A 15,769-nucleotide genomic window follows, 5' to 3' on the forward strand; every position below is an offset into this window, starting at 1 on the left:
ACTCCCTGCTAATTGGCCTGGGAAAAGCAGTGAGAGGTGGCCCAAGTGCTTGGACCCCTGCTACCAACATGGGAGACGTGGAAGAAGCTCCTGGCTCCTGGCTCTGGCCTGGCTCAGCCCTGACCATTGTAGCCATCTGGGGGGTGAACCAGCAGATAGAAGATTCTCTCCCTCCACTCTCTCTCTCTCCCCGTTAACTCTTTCAAATAAATAAATCTTTAAAAAAAAATTTTATCTAGACCACACACACACAAAATCTATTTGGCTATTCATTTCTACTGGTCTTGTAGCCCTAGTGTCTTCAACTATAACGGTGAGCCATGGGAAAAACTGTGATTTTCACCTACCAACAGCGTCCCAACACACTGTTTCCCTCTCAGATGTATCAAATGCAGAACATATTCTTTAGAATGGCCAATTCTTAGTGGAATTACCTTGAACTTTTGGGCCAAGTTTATGTTCCTTCCCAAACTGCCTAGGTTACCACTGATGCGAATAATTATGTTGCCCTTAAAGTGGTTTAAAAAAAATCATTTACTCATTTCCTTAAGTTAAATGGTTCAGAAACAATTCTAGAAAGTATTTTCAAATGTAATGCTTCCTATCAGGAAAGCTGCTTATGAAGGTCTGAAGGCTCAGTCACAACCAAATTAACACTTTGCAACCAGTGCAAAGAACAGAGTACTAATTTTTGTTTTTTTTTCCAAACAGTTCATGCTAATGACCTGCCCGCCATGGCTCCCTTGGTTAGATCACTTAGGCAGGAGTCACTACATCTGACAAGGGACCAATCTCACAACTATGTTTAGGGTTTATCAGTTTTCAAGCTTTGAAAAGTATTGTATCCTAATAGTAAGATGCTTAAATGATGTTGGTCAAAATTTTATTAAAAACTCCAACAACAGGGGCCGGCGCCGTGGCTCACTTGGTTAATCCTCCACCTGCAGCGCCGGCATCCCATATGGGCGCTAGGTTCTAGTCCAAGTTACTCCTCTTCCAGTCCAGCTCTCTGCTGTGGCCCAGGAGTGCAGTGGAGGATGGCCCAAGTCCTTGGGCCCTACACCCGCATGGGAGACCAGGAAGAAGCACCTGGCTCCTGGCTTCAGATTGGCATGGTGCGCCGGCCGTAGCAGCCATTGAGGGGTGAACCAACAGAAGGAAGACCTTTCTCTCTCTCTCTCTCTCTCACTATCTATAACTCTACCTGCCAAATTAAAAAAGAAACCTTAAATAACATGTACGTTATATCAGTATCTTTACATTTGGGCAAGTCTTTGGGAGAGCACTGAATTCAGCTCTTTACTGAGTTATTATAAATAGCATAAGAATACTTACAAACAATCCTCAAAATACACTTAAGGGTAGACTATTTTTCCTTCTGCAATTCCTGGAATTGTTCCAATTCAGCTAAGACTAAAAAGTGGCTCACATCTAGAACACACAATATGGCAGCCAGGGCTCATTGGTCAATGGCAAAAGACAGAGAGCCTTCGACCTCTTTTTAGAGTACAACTACGGGTAAGCTGGTATCTGATTTCATTTCTTCCTAAAATCCACTAAAGCTAAAGGAAAAACACATAAGCAGGGAGAACGAAAGGAGACAACAGCAACAAAATGTGGCAACCCCAGAAGGTGCATGGTGGCGTAGACTCAGTTGATGTGAGAAAGTCCACCTCAAGCCAACGGTGGGTTCGGCTGAGACCCAATCCAATTTACATCAGAAAATCCTCAAGGGCACAGAAATTGAGAGCATCAGGATAAAATGTGTGAGGTGAGGCCAAAAGAAACATAACCAGGCAAGCCGTTTTAAAGTCAGCTCCTGGGACTGGCACTGTGGTGTAGCAGGAAAAGCTGCCACCTGCAGTGCCGGCATCCCATATGGGTGCTGGTTTGAGTCCCAGCTGCTCCACTTCTGATCCAGCTCTCTGCTATGGCCTGGGAAAGCAGTGGAAGATGGCCCAACTCCGTGGGCCCCTGCACCCAGGTGGGAGACTGGAAGAAGCTCCTGGCTTCAGATCGGCTCAGCTGTTGCAGCCAACTGGGGAATGAACCAGTGGATGGAAAACCTCTGTCTGTCTCCTTCTCTCGCTGTGTAACTCTGCCTCTCAAATAAATAAATAAATCTTTAAAACAAAAGAAGTTAGCTCCCTAGGTTCATTCCCCAACTCCACACAGTAGTGCAACTATGTTTTCCCTAAATGGGCAAATATTTAGAGGCAAGGAACTCTAGACAGAAAAGAACTAAAAACAGAGGGATTCAGTAATATAAGTATAAAATATATGCATATTTATATAATTTTATACATGCATATATATATATAAAATAAAGGCAATGACCACCAACACAGCTCTGAATGGGAGATGGGAGGGGTGCGAGTGCGAGGGAAATTATGGTGGCGGGGAAAGCCATTGTAATCCATAAACTGTACTTTGGAAATTTATATTTACTTTAAAAAAAAAAAGAAAGAAAAATAGTGCAATAAAAACAAAAAAGAAGCAGCAATAGGCTCTTACCCTGAAGGCCAGCTGTCATAAGACTATGGAATCTGACCACCCAAGAGACCAGGCCAAAAGACACCTCAACAGGCGTTTCCCAAAAGAAAGACCCCCTCGAATTTTCCAACTGGGAGTTTAGATTTGTCTGACCTTAATTCAGCAAGCATACTCATGTTTTCAAAACTTCTTATTTATTTATGTTTGCTTATTTGTTTATTTGACAGGTAGAGTTACAGACAGTGAGAGAGAGACACAGAGGAAGGTCTTCCTTCCGATGGTTCACTCCCCAAATGGCTGCTACAGCCAGCGCGCTGCACCAGTCCGAAGCCAGAAGCCAGGTGCTTCTTCCTGGTCTCCCAGGTGGGTCTCCTGGGCCATCCTCCACTGCCCTCCCAGGCCACAGCAGAGAGCTGGACTGGAAGAGGAGCAACTGGAACTAGAACCCGGGGCCTATATGGGATGTCAGCACCGCAGGTGGAGGATTAACCAAGTGAGCCATGGCGCCGGCCCCCTCTAAACTTCTAATCACGTTTGTGTCTTATTCATGAGCTGATAACCAGAGATTACCAAGCAACTGAGAATCTCTAATATGGAACACAGAACTAAAAGGCAATAGATAAGATCAACTTGAAGAGAAACAACACAAGAAAAATTCCTAGGAAGGGCACATGATAGAGTTGGAAAAACAGCAAGTCTTAGAAAGTTCAATATTTGGATAATGGGATTTTCAGAAAGTGAGAACAGAAAAAATGAGTGCAAGAAATTCACTAATGAATTAAGTCTAGAAAACTGAAGGATGTGGCTGCTACATGTATGTAGTTTCCCGTGTGACCACTGGGTTGAGCACAATGAATGAAAATAGGTCCTCACCAAGGACTTCCACTGTGAAATTTCAGAACACAGAAGATAAACTGTCACAAGCACCCAGATAAGGAGGAAAGCAAATTACACACTAGAGACAAAAGTGGCTTTGAATCTTTCATCAACAACACAGAAACCAAGTGCCATCTTCAAAATTCTGAAGGAAGACGTATCTACAATTTAGAATCCTGTATCTACCAAACTATCAACGGAGACACCAGAACACATGCTGTATTTAGACATGAAATTATCTACAGCATTTATCTTCCGTGTACCTTTCTTCAAACTATTAGAGGATGTCAGTGAAGCAAAATGAGATTAGAAAACTGAGAGGCCTCTCTCCACAAATACAGAGCAGATATAGGAATATAGGAAGAAGAAGGCCCAAGGAAGAAAGGAAACACCAGCAATGACCGCTACACACGGGATCTAAGTATTGTGACCCAAGAGACAGACGTATTGAGTGCTACCAGTTCCAAAATTCCCATTGCTAATAGACCTGCAGGGTGCCTAACTCAGTTTGGTCCAGGGTCTTCTCTGTGTTTACCTGCTTTTGATCAAGTCTAAGGAAGTTTGTTTTCCCCTTCACACTAGTGAATTGAGCAGCTGACCTTTAATTTAAACCTCATCCCCAAGTGTTGTGCTTTAATCTACTCCAAGACTGGAGGGAAGCCACTGTGAGAGATGACACAAAAAATGGGGGTGGAGGGGTGGGGTGGGCATTTGGTGCAGTGGTTAAGGCGTTGCTTGGGTTGCCCACATCGCACATCAGGGTGCCTGGGTTTGAGTCCTTGCTCCTCTTCTGTTCCAGCTTCGTGGTAGTGTGCACCCTGGAAGGTAGCAGGCGATGGCTCAAGTGCTTGGTTCCCTGTCACCCACATGGGAGACCTGGATTGAGTTCTAAGCTCCTGGTGTTGGTTTAGCCCAGCCCCAGCTGCGTGTCCATTTGGGAGAATGAACCAGCAAATTGAAAGTATTTGTCTGTCAGTCTGTGTGTCTCCCTCTGCCTTCCAAATAAAATGAAAATAACTGAATTTTAAAAAACTAAAAGAGCAGGGGCCGGCACTGGCATAGTAGGTAAAGCCTCTGCCTGTGGCACCGGCATCCCATATGGGTGCCAGTTCATGTCCCGGCTGCTGACTTTCGATCCAGCTCCCTGCTTATGTGCCTGGGAAAGCAGCAGAGGATGGCCCAAATGCTTGGGCCCCTGTACCCATGTGGGAGACCCTGAAGAAGCTCCTGGCTCCTGGCCTCAGTCTGGCCCAGCCCCTGCCATTGCAGCCATCTGGGGAGTGAACCAGTGGATGGAAGACTTCTCTGTCTCTCCCTCTCTCTGTAACTCAACCTTTCAAGTAAAAATTTTAAAATAACAAACTAATTCTACTTTAAAAAAAAAAAAAAGAGAGTAGTTATTGAAAAGGAAGAATTGAAAAGGGACATTTACGAGCCTAAGGTAACTGTAAGTTCTGTTTTTAACCTGGGTGGCAAGCACGCAGGTAATTTTTCTTTATTTCTGTTCTTTAAAAGGCAGTCATGCTAGGGGCCAGTATGGTGGCTTAACAAGTTAACCCACAGCCTGCGATGCTGACACCCCATTCCAGAGCGCTGGTTCAAGTGCTGGCTGGTCTGCTTCCAAACCAGCTCCTACTAATGGCCTGGGAAAGCAGTGGAAGCTGGCTCAAGTGCCTGACCCCTGCCACCCATATGGGAGACCCAGATGGAGTTCTGGGCTCCTGGTTTCTGCCTGGACCTGCTGTTGTGGCCATTTGGGGTATGAACCAGAAAACACAGGATCTCTCTATCACTCTGCCTTTCACGTAAATAAATAAAATCTTTAAAAAATGAGTCATGATCTTTGTAAGATCTTCTGAATGTGCAACCCATTAAATATACACACAAGACAGTACAGTCTTAGAAGCAGAATTTCCCTTCTTTTAAAAACACAGAAGTATTTTTATTGATATACACATCTTGGGATTCCCCCAACTCTCAAAAGGTCTTAATTACAATTCACTGCTTCCTGACAATTATGTGGGTTGGCCCATCACTTTGCAGGATAATGCAAAGGTTTAGGAAAAGGAAGCGAAACTCAGAGGACAAACAGAACTTGTAGTTTCCAGTCCTCTCCTAACACAGTAACATTTTGCTTAATTTTGTGAAAACAATTTCCTATATGCCCAGCCCAAGCCTATTTATGGTGGCATTTATTGAAGTTTCTCAAAAACTGTATGAAAGATTTTTTTCTTTTTTCTTTTAAAAGCAAATTCAAGGTTAGGTGAGAAAATCAATCCAAAAGCACAGAATGTAAGATCTACATCTACTTAATTCTTCCCACAAAGATTCCCCTGGGAGATAGATAAGGCTAACACCACACCAACTTCTGAATATAGTCCAAAATAAGACCTATGAGCCATACAGATTCCAGGAATTTCTGGTAGGGAACATTTAATTTCTATCTTCTTCTCTCTTTTCGCCAGTGCTATGATCATTTCTGCATAATTAGGTGCTCCCAGTAACGGTCAGCTGTGAGAGGTGCTAGGGGGACAGCCACAACTGTTTCCCCCGGCAGACTAAGTGGTGCTACCTGTGTGGCGTGCTGGCTGCTAGTCCCAGCAGGACCCTCCAAGAGAACCAACACTTCCCAGGTCAGCAACCCAAACATTCCTAACACGTAAGGATTCCCAGCTGGGAAGCTTGGGCCCGCAGAATAAAACCGCAGCAGGAGGTCCCCTCTGCTGAAAGCCACCGGAAGAGGAACTCCTGGGGACAACTGGCCAGATCTTCAACACGGCCCGGCCCCCGTGGCTGGCAACCAACAGCTTTGTTTCCTAGTGTCTTCTTCTGAACCACCCTCCCTACTGCTCAAGATGCAAAAGCAAATGGAAACCACTGACGACACGTGTCATAAAAAGTTTCAAATCCACATGCGACATAATGGAAAAACAAAAACAAGAACCCAAGGGTCATCATCAAGTTTTCTGTTTTATTTAAGATTTTAGTTTTAATTCTGAAGAAAGAGGTACATTTCCTTGTTTTTAGTTTTAGCGTCAGGTTATAACCAGGTTTCTGTTTTCTTTTCTCCTGTCTTTTCAATACTGCACAAACGTCCAGAAACTACAGGGTTAAGTAAAAGCTGCAGGCAAGGAGGTCAGAGATTTGCTCCTGACGGTGATCAGTGGCCCCAGAGCAGTGCTATCCCAGAGCGCCCTCATCAGGTGAATTTAAGGTCAAAGAAGATTCTGACAGAGGAGAAAGACTGAGAAATCACTTACATTTCAGCTCATATGTCATGTCTAGGTATTAAATCTGTGGATACTTTTTTCTTTAAAACATTTGAATTTGCTTGAAATCTGAAGCCAAAAATTTGTTCTCCTTTAAAAAAAAAATCACTTCTTCCCTCCTTATAAACTCTTTAGCAACAGGCCAGTAAGGTACTACTACAGATCAATTTGTCTTTCCATCAACTTCCAATAAATTCTTTTGCTTAACAACACAATCAAGTCCTCCCCATTAACCCGCCAAAAGAGCTAAAAATTAAATTAAATTAAAAGCTTTTTCCCTGCAGTAGTGATAAGCTGAACACAAGCTAGATGCCAGGACCACTGCTTTCCCCATGCGTTTAGCAATCTCATTTCAATTAACCTGGTTTTCAAACTTCTGCAGTTGGTAATGCATTTACTTGACCTTTCCTATAGATTAATCGTCATTTTCTGCTAAGCAGATTATGTCATTATTATGCGCAACAGACAAACAGTAATTTTCTAAGTATTGAGACTGCCCTTTGATTTCTTTTTTTTTTTCCTCTCCTTAAAAAGGCATTTTTTAGAAACATTCAACAGTGTCACTCTAATGCTGGATCAATAGAAACTTTTACAATTAAAAAAAAAAAGATGGTAATGACCCTGTGATCGCATTGCATCTGGGGATAGGGAGAAAAAAAATTGATCAGGAACTGGATTCTTCAGAACGTAAGAGATGAGAAGGGGCTGTGGGCAGGCTGAGAGGGAGAAAACAGGGTGGGACAAATCCTGCATTTTCTAATGGTTTCTCCTCTTTGCCTAGTGGCGGTCCAGTGTTGAACTCTGTAGTAAATCTGTGGGGGTTTTGCTGGGGGGTCTGAAGGCTGTCTGAAAGCCTGGGGGTGGGGAGTGGAAGCTGGAAGGATTTGAAGGAGGAGGGTAGGGATTCCAACTGGCTCTGTGCAGAGGGATCTGTGTGCTGAAGGGGGCGCTGTGGTGCGTCTGCGACGGAGCAGCACTGGGGCCGTCCATCTCTGTGAGGGCCTGAAGGGATTTTAGCCAGTGTGGAGGATTGTCGTCTTGAAGAGAGTCTAAACTGTTTCCTGAAGATGCTGGAATACCTAAAGGAGAGAAAAGAAAACAAAGAGGAAAAATGGTGAGTTTGTGCAGAAGGAATAAGTTTGCCGAAAAAATTTAGAAAAAAACAAAAGGGGTTAGTTTCTCCAAGAAGGAACCCCAAGGAAATTATGACCTTCAACCCCTTCCACGTAAGATCTTTTAAACCTTATGCTCCTTTCATCCTCCCAGCCACAACGACCACGATTTACTGTCACATGAACCCTTGACTTCAACTACACAAACTTAGTCCCCCAGTGTCACAGAGGCGGAGCTGCAAATGATTACCCCGAAGGTGGTACTTCCCAATCATGCTTTTCCTTCTCTAACAGGGATACATCAACAAGATAGCCTTATAATAGAGAGCTTTATTTAAAAGAAAAAAAAAAGTGGAGTATGTTCCTTATAAGAAGGCTAAAATCAGATCCTTTTGCACTTTGAGGCCTACAAAATACACGCATGCTGCCAGACATTAACACCTACTTAGACCAAAAGAAGCAAATGAGGCACCCAATGCCTTAGGACAGGACTAGGCTGATAGGTTCACCAAGACTGCATGACCTCTGAGAATGAGACAAGCACCCCACGTTCGTGACTTTGTAAAGAGAAACTTTTGTTGAAGAGACTTCTGTCTTAATTTAATCTGTGCTAAAAACCAAATCGATGGCAGTGAGTGGAGCTGAAGGGAGTGAGAGAGTTACCTGTGATGATGGCTGGGTCTGTCCAGCTGCCAGGGCTGTCCCAACTCAGGCTTTCGGTGGTGGCAGTGTTGGACGTTGGTGCACTGTGGTTGGCGTTGGAGGGGGAAGAAGAATTGGGCAGTCCACCAAAGTTGATGTTAATGTTGGGTAGAAGTGCCCTTAGCCCGTCCTGCCATTCCTTCATATTTAAACTCTCTACAGAACTGCTGTTGTCTGGGAGATTTACCAACAAAAAATGAAAGATAAAAAAAAAATAAAAAGCTGACGTTAGAAACATGTGTTGTTCTTTAGTGGTTAAGCGGGAGAAGATTTACTCTTTCTTTACTGAGCATTTAAAATAAGTTGTCCTAGCAAGATAAACGTGGTTAGGATTCTGCTCGTGAGCTCAGAGCCCCCGAAGTAAGTGAGAAAACTTGCTTTAGGGGCAGGACAAGGAGTTTCTCATCTGCCTCGAGCATCTTCACCACTGCGTGTGTGCACGTCACAGTCCAGTGTACAGACTCAGTGCTCGGGAGCACAATCTGATCGATGCCACATTAGGAAGTGTGTCAGTGAGGCATCTGGCCAGCTGAGCGCTACGAAAAACGCAAGTCTGCCAAGTTCACTACAGGAGCCTATTTCTGAGCCCGCTGAATGGAAAAGTCATTTTCTGAAGGATAAACACAGTCAGTAGGAAAAGAAAAATGATTAAGTTCTTCTGATTATAAAATGATATAAATGTTTTTTAGAGGTGAAGGACGGTAATGAACAGGCTTCTCTGAGTTTGAAAAGAACATTTTCCTGGTAGTGCCAAGAGGCAGGGGGCTAAGACATCTCTTAGAATAATTTCCAATACAGTCTGCCTACTGCCCTCCAACAGTTCTGCCTATCATTCAACACCTGACTCCTGGGCTCCTACAATTTTCTGGATCTAGTTATGAGTTACATCAAATAAAAGACACTATCAATGAACAGACTTTATAGAAATTGTGACTAACCTGATCTACCACCATAGGTAAGCCTAACAACTGCTTAGAATATAAGAACACAGGCCAAATTACCAACCGGAGTTTTTGAAAAAAAATGGAAAAATATTTTTGGCTCTACAGAATTGAGGATGATAATGAGGATGGCGATGATAATGATGTTCTATGAGGCACAGTCTGTCTGATCTGGTGAATTTGGAATTTTCTTTCTATAATTTTGCTTTGTATCAGTCACTGCTCTGTGCCACATTACATCATGCAAATGAACCTTTAACTTGACTAACCTTATTTATAAAAAGACCAAAAACTACAACCAAATCCGATGAAAGCCATCTCTGAGGTTACTAAGATGAAGAAGAAGTACCTTACGCTTTACAAACAAGACAAAAGGGGAAATATTCTTCAAACATCTTTTCACAACTGATATAATTTACTAAACCTCACCCTTCTTAAATTTCCATGCTATTTTACATTTGTAGTGCTGTAACATTTGTCAAGGCACTTCACAGCCAATTACTTCATTATCCCCACAACAGCCCTGTGGGGTAGGCAGAGGAGGAGGAATAATCTGCATTTTATAGAAAAAAAAAAAACAGACTGCAACATAATTTATCCAATTTCACAGGACTTATTACTGAAAGAATGAATCAAGATTCTATCTAAAGACTCTTTGTTAAAGTAGTACCAAACTCTCTATGTTGATCTTCTTTGTGTAAACTAATCGAGGATTTTTTTAAATGGGTCAAATATGTAAGGGAAAACCTGCAACCTATGAGACAAAAAACACAGAATAATTACATTATGTCCATTAGCTATGGTTGGCAGGAAAACTGGTCATTTTGCAACCAAGAAAAAAAAATTCGAATCAAAAATAAGATCATTAGAATTTCCCTTTGGCTCCCTAACTGCACAAGACACAAATGAGATCACAGTGACAAATGGAAGTCCTAGAATACCCTCATTTACAGGAAGGCTTGGTGTCCAGGGCAAATTCTAATCTTTGAAGTAGTCATATCACCAGGTTGAACAACTTAAAATGGTTTCTAATTAATCAAAAAGTGAACTCTAAAGAAGGGAAATTTCAAAGAAGGGACATGAAATTCCCCTGAAATTAAAAAAAAAAGGATGTATAACTATATGAAAAAACTTTCAGGAAGACAAGTGTTCTTGAAGTATGTGGCCACAGTCATTAAAAAGAATCCACACAGGGACCAGCACTGTGGTGCAGCGTAAGGGTAAGCTGTTACGGAAGATGCTGGCATCCCATGTGGGAGCACTGATTCAACTCCTGGCTGCTCTGTTTCTGACCCAGTTCACCTGCTAATGCACCTCGCAAAGCAGTGGAAGACGGTTCAAGTACCTGAGCCCCTGCCACTCATGTGGGAAACTTGGATGGAGTTCTGGGCTTCAGCCTGGCCCAACCCAGGCCACTGTGGCCATTTGGCAAGTGAACCAGTTAATGGAAGATCTCTTTCTCTCTGCCTCTCCCTATCTCTGTCACTCTGGCTTTCAAACAAAAAAATATTTAAAAAGAATAAAGAAAGAAAGGGGGCTGGCATTATGGCATAGAGGGTAAAATTGCTGCCTATGATTCTGATTTGAGTCCCAGCTGCTTCATTTCCCATCTTGATCCCTGGTAATCGTCCTGGAAAAGCAGCAGCAGATGACCCAACTGCTTGGCCCCTGCCACCCACATGGGAGACTGGATAAGATCCTGTCTTCTACATAATCCAGCCGTGACTGTTGGACCATCTGGGGAATGAACCAGCAGATGGGAGATCTCTCTCTCTCTCTCTGTCTCTGTAACTCTTTCAAGTAAGTAAGTAAATAACTAACTAAGGAGAGAGAGAGAGAGAGGGAGAGGGAGAGGGAGGGAGGGAGGGGTAGAGACAGGAAGGCAGGGAGGGAAGGAAGGAAAGAGAAAAAGAAGAGAAAGAAGCAAGCCTAATCAGGGGCCACTGCTTGGTGCAACAGGTTTAGCTGCCACTGGTGACGTCAGCATCCCATATCATAGTGCTGGTTTGAGTACCAGCTACTCCATACTTCCAAGCCAGCTTCTGGCTAATGCTACTGGGAAGGCAGTGGAAGATGGTCCAAGGAATTGGGCCCTTGCATACACATGGGAGACCAGGATGGAATTCCTGGCTCCTGATTTCTGCCTGGTCCAGATCTGGTTGTTGTAGCCACTTGGGAAGTGAATCAATGAATGGAAGCTCGCTCGCTCTTGCTCTCTCTCTCACTCTCTCTCTGCCTTTCAAAAAAAAAAAAAAGAGAGAGAGAGAGAGAGAAAGAAAAACAAGAAAAAGCCTTTCTCTTACATGAAATAGAGTAAAAGATAATACCACATAATTCACTCAAATATGTGACTGTATATTTACATAACATTTGCTCTAGATTTAGTGAGAAATGAAAATTCAGGGACACTTAAGTCTGCATTAACAGAATACAACTTGCATTTATATAATATTTATTTGAAAACTGGTAGTAAAATAAAGTCAAAAGACAATAGTGGGGAGTATTATATAAGAACTCTATAGTTTCTACTCAATTACTAATAAAAATCAAGCAAGAGTATGTTAGCCCAAGAAATTTAGAGGGGCCGGTGCTGTGGCGTAGCAGGTAAAGCTGCCGCCTACAATGTCAGCATCCCAAATGGGCACTGGTCAAGTCCCAGCTGCTCCACTTCTGATCAAGCTCTCTGCCATGGCCTGGGAAAGCAGTAGAAGATGGCCCAAGCCCTTGGGCACCTGCACCCACGTGGGAGACTTGGAAGCAGCTCCTGGCTCCTGGTTTCAGATTGGCCCAGCTCTGGCCACTGCAGCATTTGGAGTGAACTAGCAGATGGAAGACCTCTCTCTCTCTACCTCTGCCTTTCAAATGAAGGAAGGGAGGAAGGGAGGGAGGGAAGGGAAGGAGGGAGGGAAGGAAGGGAGGGAGGGAGGAAGAATTTAGATATGGCACATGATAGAAAAACGAGAAACTCAGATCCTCCCAGCTGCACTGTTTATAAGATACCTTGGGGAAATAAGTTAGTTTGGAATTCTGAACAATCTTGACCCTACCTCTCCCCCTCCAAACACACACACACACATACACACACCAAAAAGTCATGTGCCTAGACATTTGGGGAACCTGTTGGTTTACGGTGAAGTCCCAAATGTTAGAGACGTGGATTGACATCTTTAGCTCTTGAATGAGACCATATTCCAAGTAGCTTAGAAGTTGTATCTTCACTTATTCCCTCCATGATTGCTATGCCAACTGTTGGCATAAAGAAAGGGTAAAAGAAAGGAAGTCAGCTGAATTCTTAACCCTATTAAAATAGCTTATCTCAGTCTAGCCCCATCTAAAGTCACCTCATTTATCTCATACTCTACTGCCTCTGACCCAATTTATTTTGGTTGCAAGTGCCTCTAATAATTATCTTCCCTGAAACACACACTGCAGGGTTTATCAACAGCATTAATGACATTTTGAATCACATAATGTTTTCTGGAGTTTAGTAGTATCACTAGCCTCTACACATGAGATATTAGTAGCTAGTTCCAAGCATCCCCACCCCATTTGTGGCTATCAAAATTGTCTTTAGACGTGGCAAATGTCTCCTGGGAAAATCTCCAATGAGGACCACTAACAATGAAAGTTGATTCCTTTATTTCTAAGGCTCTAATAATACATGTTTTCATGATAAATAGTACAAGGATTTCGTCTACTCACTCAACCTGATGTTAGTTCATTTCACTTGATTTAAAAAGGGCTTCACACTGGGGTTCAACTGAATATGTTACAGATCTATAGGTCTAATAGGGGAAACACTGGGCTGAGAACTACAGGTGGGTTGCACAAGGCAGTCCCACAAGTGGCTAGCAATATACCCTGGGGTATATGTATCATATTTAGTCTCTTAACATCCTAGCATGCTTACTTCATAACTAGGAACAGCATCTGCCTTACTCTTATAAGGATAAAAAAAGAAAAGCAATTTAAAACCCATTTATTACTTGATAAATGCCTAGTAACAAATGCTTGTCTTTTGGTCAATACTGATGATATACAGTAAACTTTCGGAAAAAACAAGGCAGGGAATTTCTTATTTGCCAGGAAATGGCTCTGTGCACCAGTCTTCTCTTAGGAACTCATGGATAACACCCATCATTCTCACAGAAGTACTGTATAATCAATCTAATTATTAAGTGCTCTCATCACCAAAACATGGCAGACAAATAAGATACAGGAAAGTACTTTAAATTTCCCACAAGAAAGACCTGAATCAAACTAAGTACAATGAAAAATAAGTTGCTGATTATATTTATACCTAAAATAATACTAATTTTTATTTTAAAAGTAATTAGTAACAGTATTGGGGGGAGGGGGGCGGCACTGTGGCACAGCAGGTTAATGCCCTGACCTGAAACGCTGGCATCCCATATGGGCGCTGGTTCGAGACCTGGCTGCTCCACTTCCTATCCAGCTCTATGCTATGGCCTGGGAAAGCAGTAGAAGATGGCCCAAGTCCTTGGGTCCCTGCACCCACGTGGGAAACCCAGAAGAAGCTCCTGGCTCCTGGCTTTGGATAGGCCCAGCTCCGGCTTTTGTGGCCAATTGGGGAGCAAGCCATCGGATGGAAGACCTCCCTCTCTCTCTCTCTCTCCTCTCTCTGTGTAACTTTCAAATAAATAAATAAATAAATCTTAAAAAAAAAAAAAAAACAGTATTGGGGAAGGATTTTATTTTTAAATGATTGTTAACACACTTATGTTAACATGCTTAAATGTTTTATGATGCTAACACTATTTTTACTTTAGAATATATAAATAGTACGATGCAACACTCTTTTCAGTTTTAAACCATTTGAGGGCAAGAGAGGGGACCAGGTTGTTTATAGCAGCTTTATTTTTCAACATGGACCCCAAAGACATACAATTTTAAAGTACTTTCAAAGCAATTGTTTACTGAGTGCCTAAAGTGTGCAAGAAACACAAATGCACTGAAACCATGGCCTCTGTTCTCAAGGAGCTTAAGGTGCAGACAGTGAGACAACAAAAATACCCCGGGAGCTCGGCAACAGCGATCTGAGAAAGCAGAAGCAATGCCCAGGGTTACACGACCAAGGAAGGCTATCTACGTTGGGCTGGCGCGGTGGCAAGGCGGGTGAAGTCATCTTGTACTTAGGTGAACCCTCAACTTGACAGAACCTGTAAGGTAAAATACCTAAGAGGAAGTAACTTACAAAGGACAAGGGTTATTTTGACTTCTGGTTTTGGAGGTTCACAGTTCAGGATCAGACAGCCCCATTGGTCTGATCTATGGTGAAGGTGACAGGTGGCAGACCATGCTGGTAGAAAGGGCCAGCTGCAAGCAGGAGGCTGAGAGATAAACAGCACACAGTTCTGTCTGTGTTCTCTCCTCAAAGTCTCCATGAATTACTGGGTCATGGGTGCTCCACTCTAACAAACCAATCCAATCTAATCACTTTCCCTGGCCCCACCTTAGATACTGTAATTGGATTAAGTCAATCCTCCTCTTATCAGATAAAACCAGGGATCAAGTTTTCAACACATGGCCCTTTGGAGACTCAACCAGACTATCGTCCAAACCGTAACATTTACTGTACATCCTAGTAATTACAGTACTAGATATTAACTACAAAAACATAACCCAAGGGGTGCCACAGCTGTGGTGAAGGGGTAAAGCTGCTGCCTGCAGTGCTGGCATCCCACATGAGCACCGGTTTGAGTCCCAGCTGCTCCACTTCTGATCCAGCTCTCTGCTATGGCCTGGGAAAGCAGTAGAAGATGGCTCAAGTCCTTGGGTCCCTACACCCACATACGTGGGAGACTTGCAAGAAGCTCCTGGCTCTTGGTTTCGGACTGGCATAGCTCCAGCCATTGCAGCCATCTGGGGAGTAAACTAGCGGATGGAAATATATTCTCTCTCTGCCTCTCTTTCAAATAAATAAATAAATCTTAAAAACAAAAAACAAACAAACAAAAAAAGAAATGCTGTAAAAGTGCAGTAAGAGGCCGGTGGAGCACACGTGTGGGAACAGGCTGGTGAGTGCAGAACAGTAGCATCCATGGAGTTGATGCTGGAGTTACTACATAGGCCCCCTCGAATCTGAAAAATCTCACAAGTTGAAACTATCTAACACTGAGCTAGTCTAAATACTTACTAGGAAGTATGCAGAAAGACGTCACAAGCAACGACTACATTACAAGGTAAAATTAGGCTGTACTCTGACAACAGATTTTTCCAGAACATCATAAAACAGGAAAAGCTCAATTACTTAGACAGGTGAACCCAGTCAGCATTAGAGCACCCAGATGGCCTTTCGGTTCCTCACATTAACTACACTATGTTAATTATTATAAAAAGCAAACTGTAGGCAGCA

General features: G+C 42.9%; 1 protein-coding gene across 5 annotated transcripts in view; it reads right to left on the reverse strand.

Annotated features, from left to right (window-relative positions):
• Positions 1-6,320: 6,320 nt before the first annotated feature.
• Positions 6,321-15,769, reverse strand: part of CNOT4 (CCR4-NOT transcription complex subunit 4) — a 135,990-nt gene continuing 126,541 nt past the window's right edge. For 3 of the 5 annotated variants that reach the window (XM_002711994.6, XM_008258150.5, XM_089328650.1), the window contains exons 11-12: positions 8,414-8,626; positions 6,321-7,717 (exon numbers count right to left, since the gene is read on the reverse strand). In XM_002711994.6, coding sequence (XP_002712040.1) covers positions 7,416-7,717; positions 8,414-8,626 — 515 coding nt within the window. In that variant the 3' untranslated portion in view covers positions 6,321-7,415. The remainder of the gene's footprint in view (positions 7,718-8,413; positions 8,627-15,769) is intronic. The other 2 variants (XM_008258152.5, XM_008258151.5) reach the window with 1 other exon arrangement.

The sequence above is a fragment of the Oryctolagus cuniculus genome, chromosome 3 (assembly GCF_051225735.1).
Source record: "Oryctolagus cuniculus isolate XC-2025 breed Fujian yellow rabbit chromosome 3, ASM5122573v1, whole genome shotgun sequence".
NCBI classification, from domain to species: Eukaryota; Metazoa; Chordata; class Mammalia; order Lagomorpha; family Leporidae; genus Oryctolagus; species Oryctolagus cuniculus.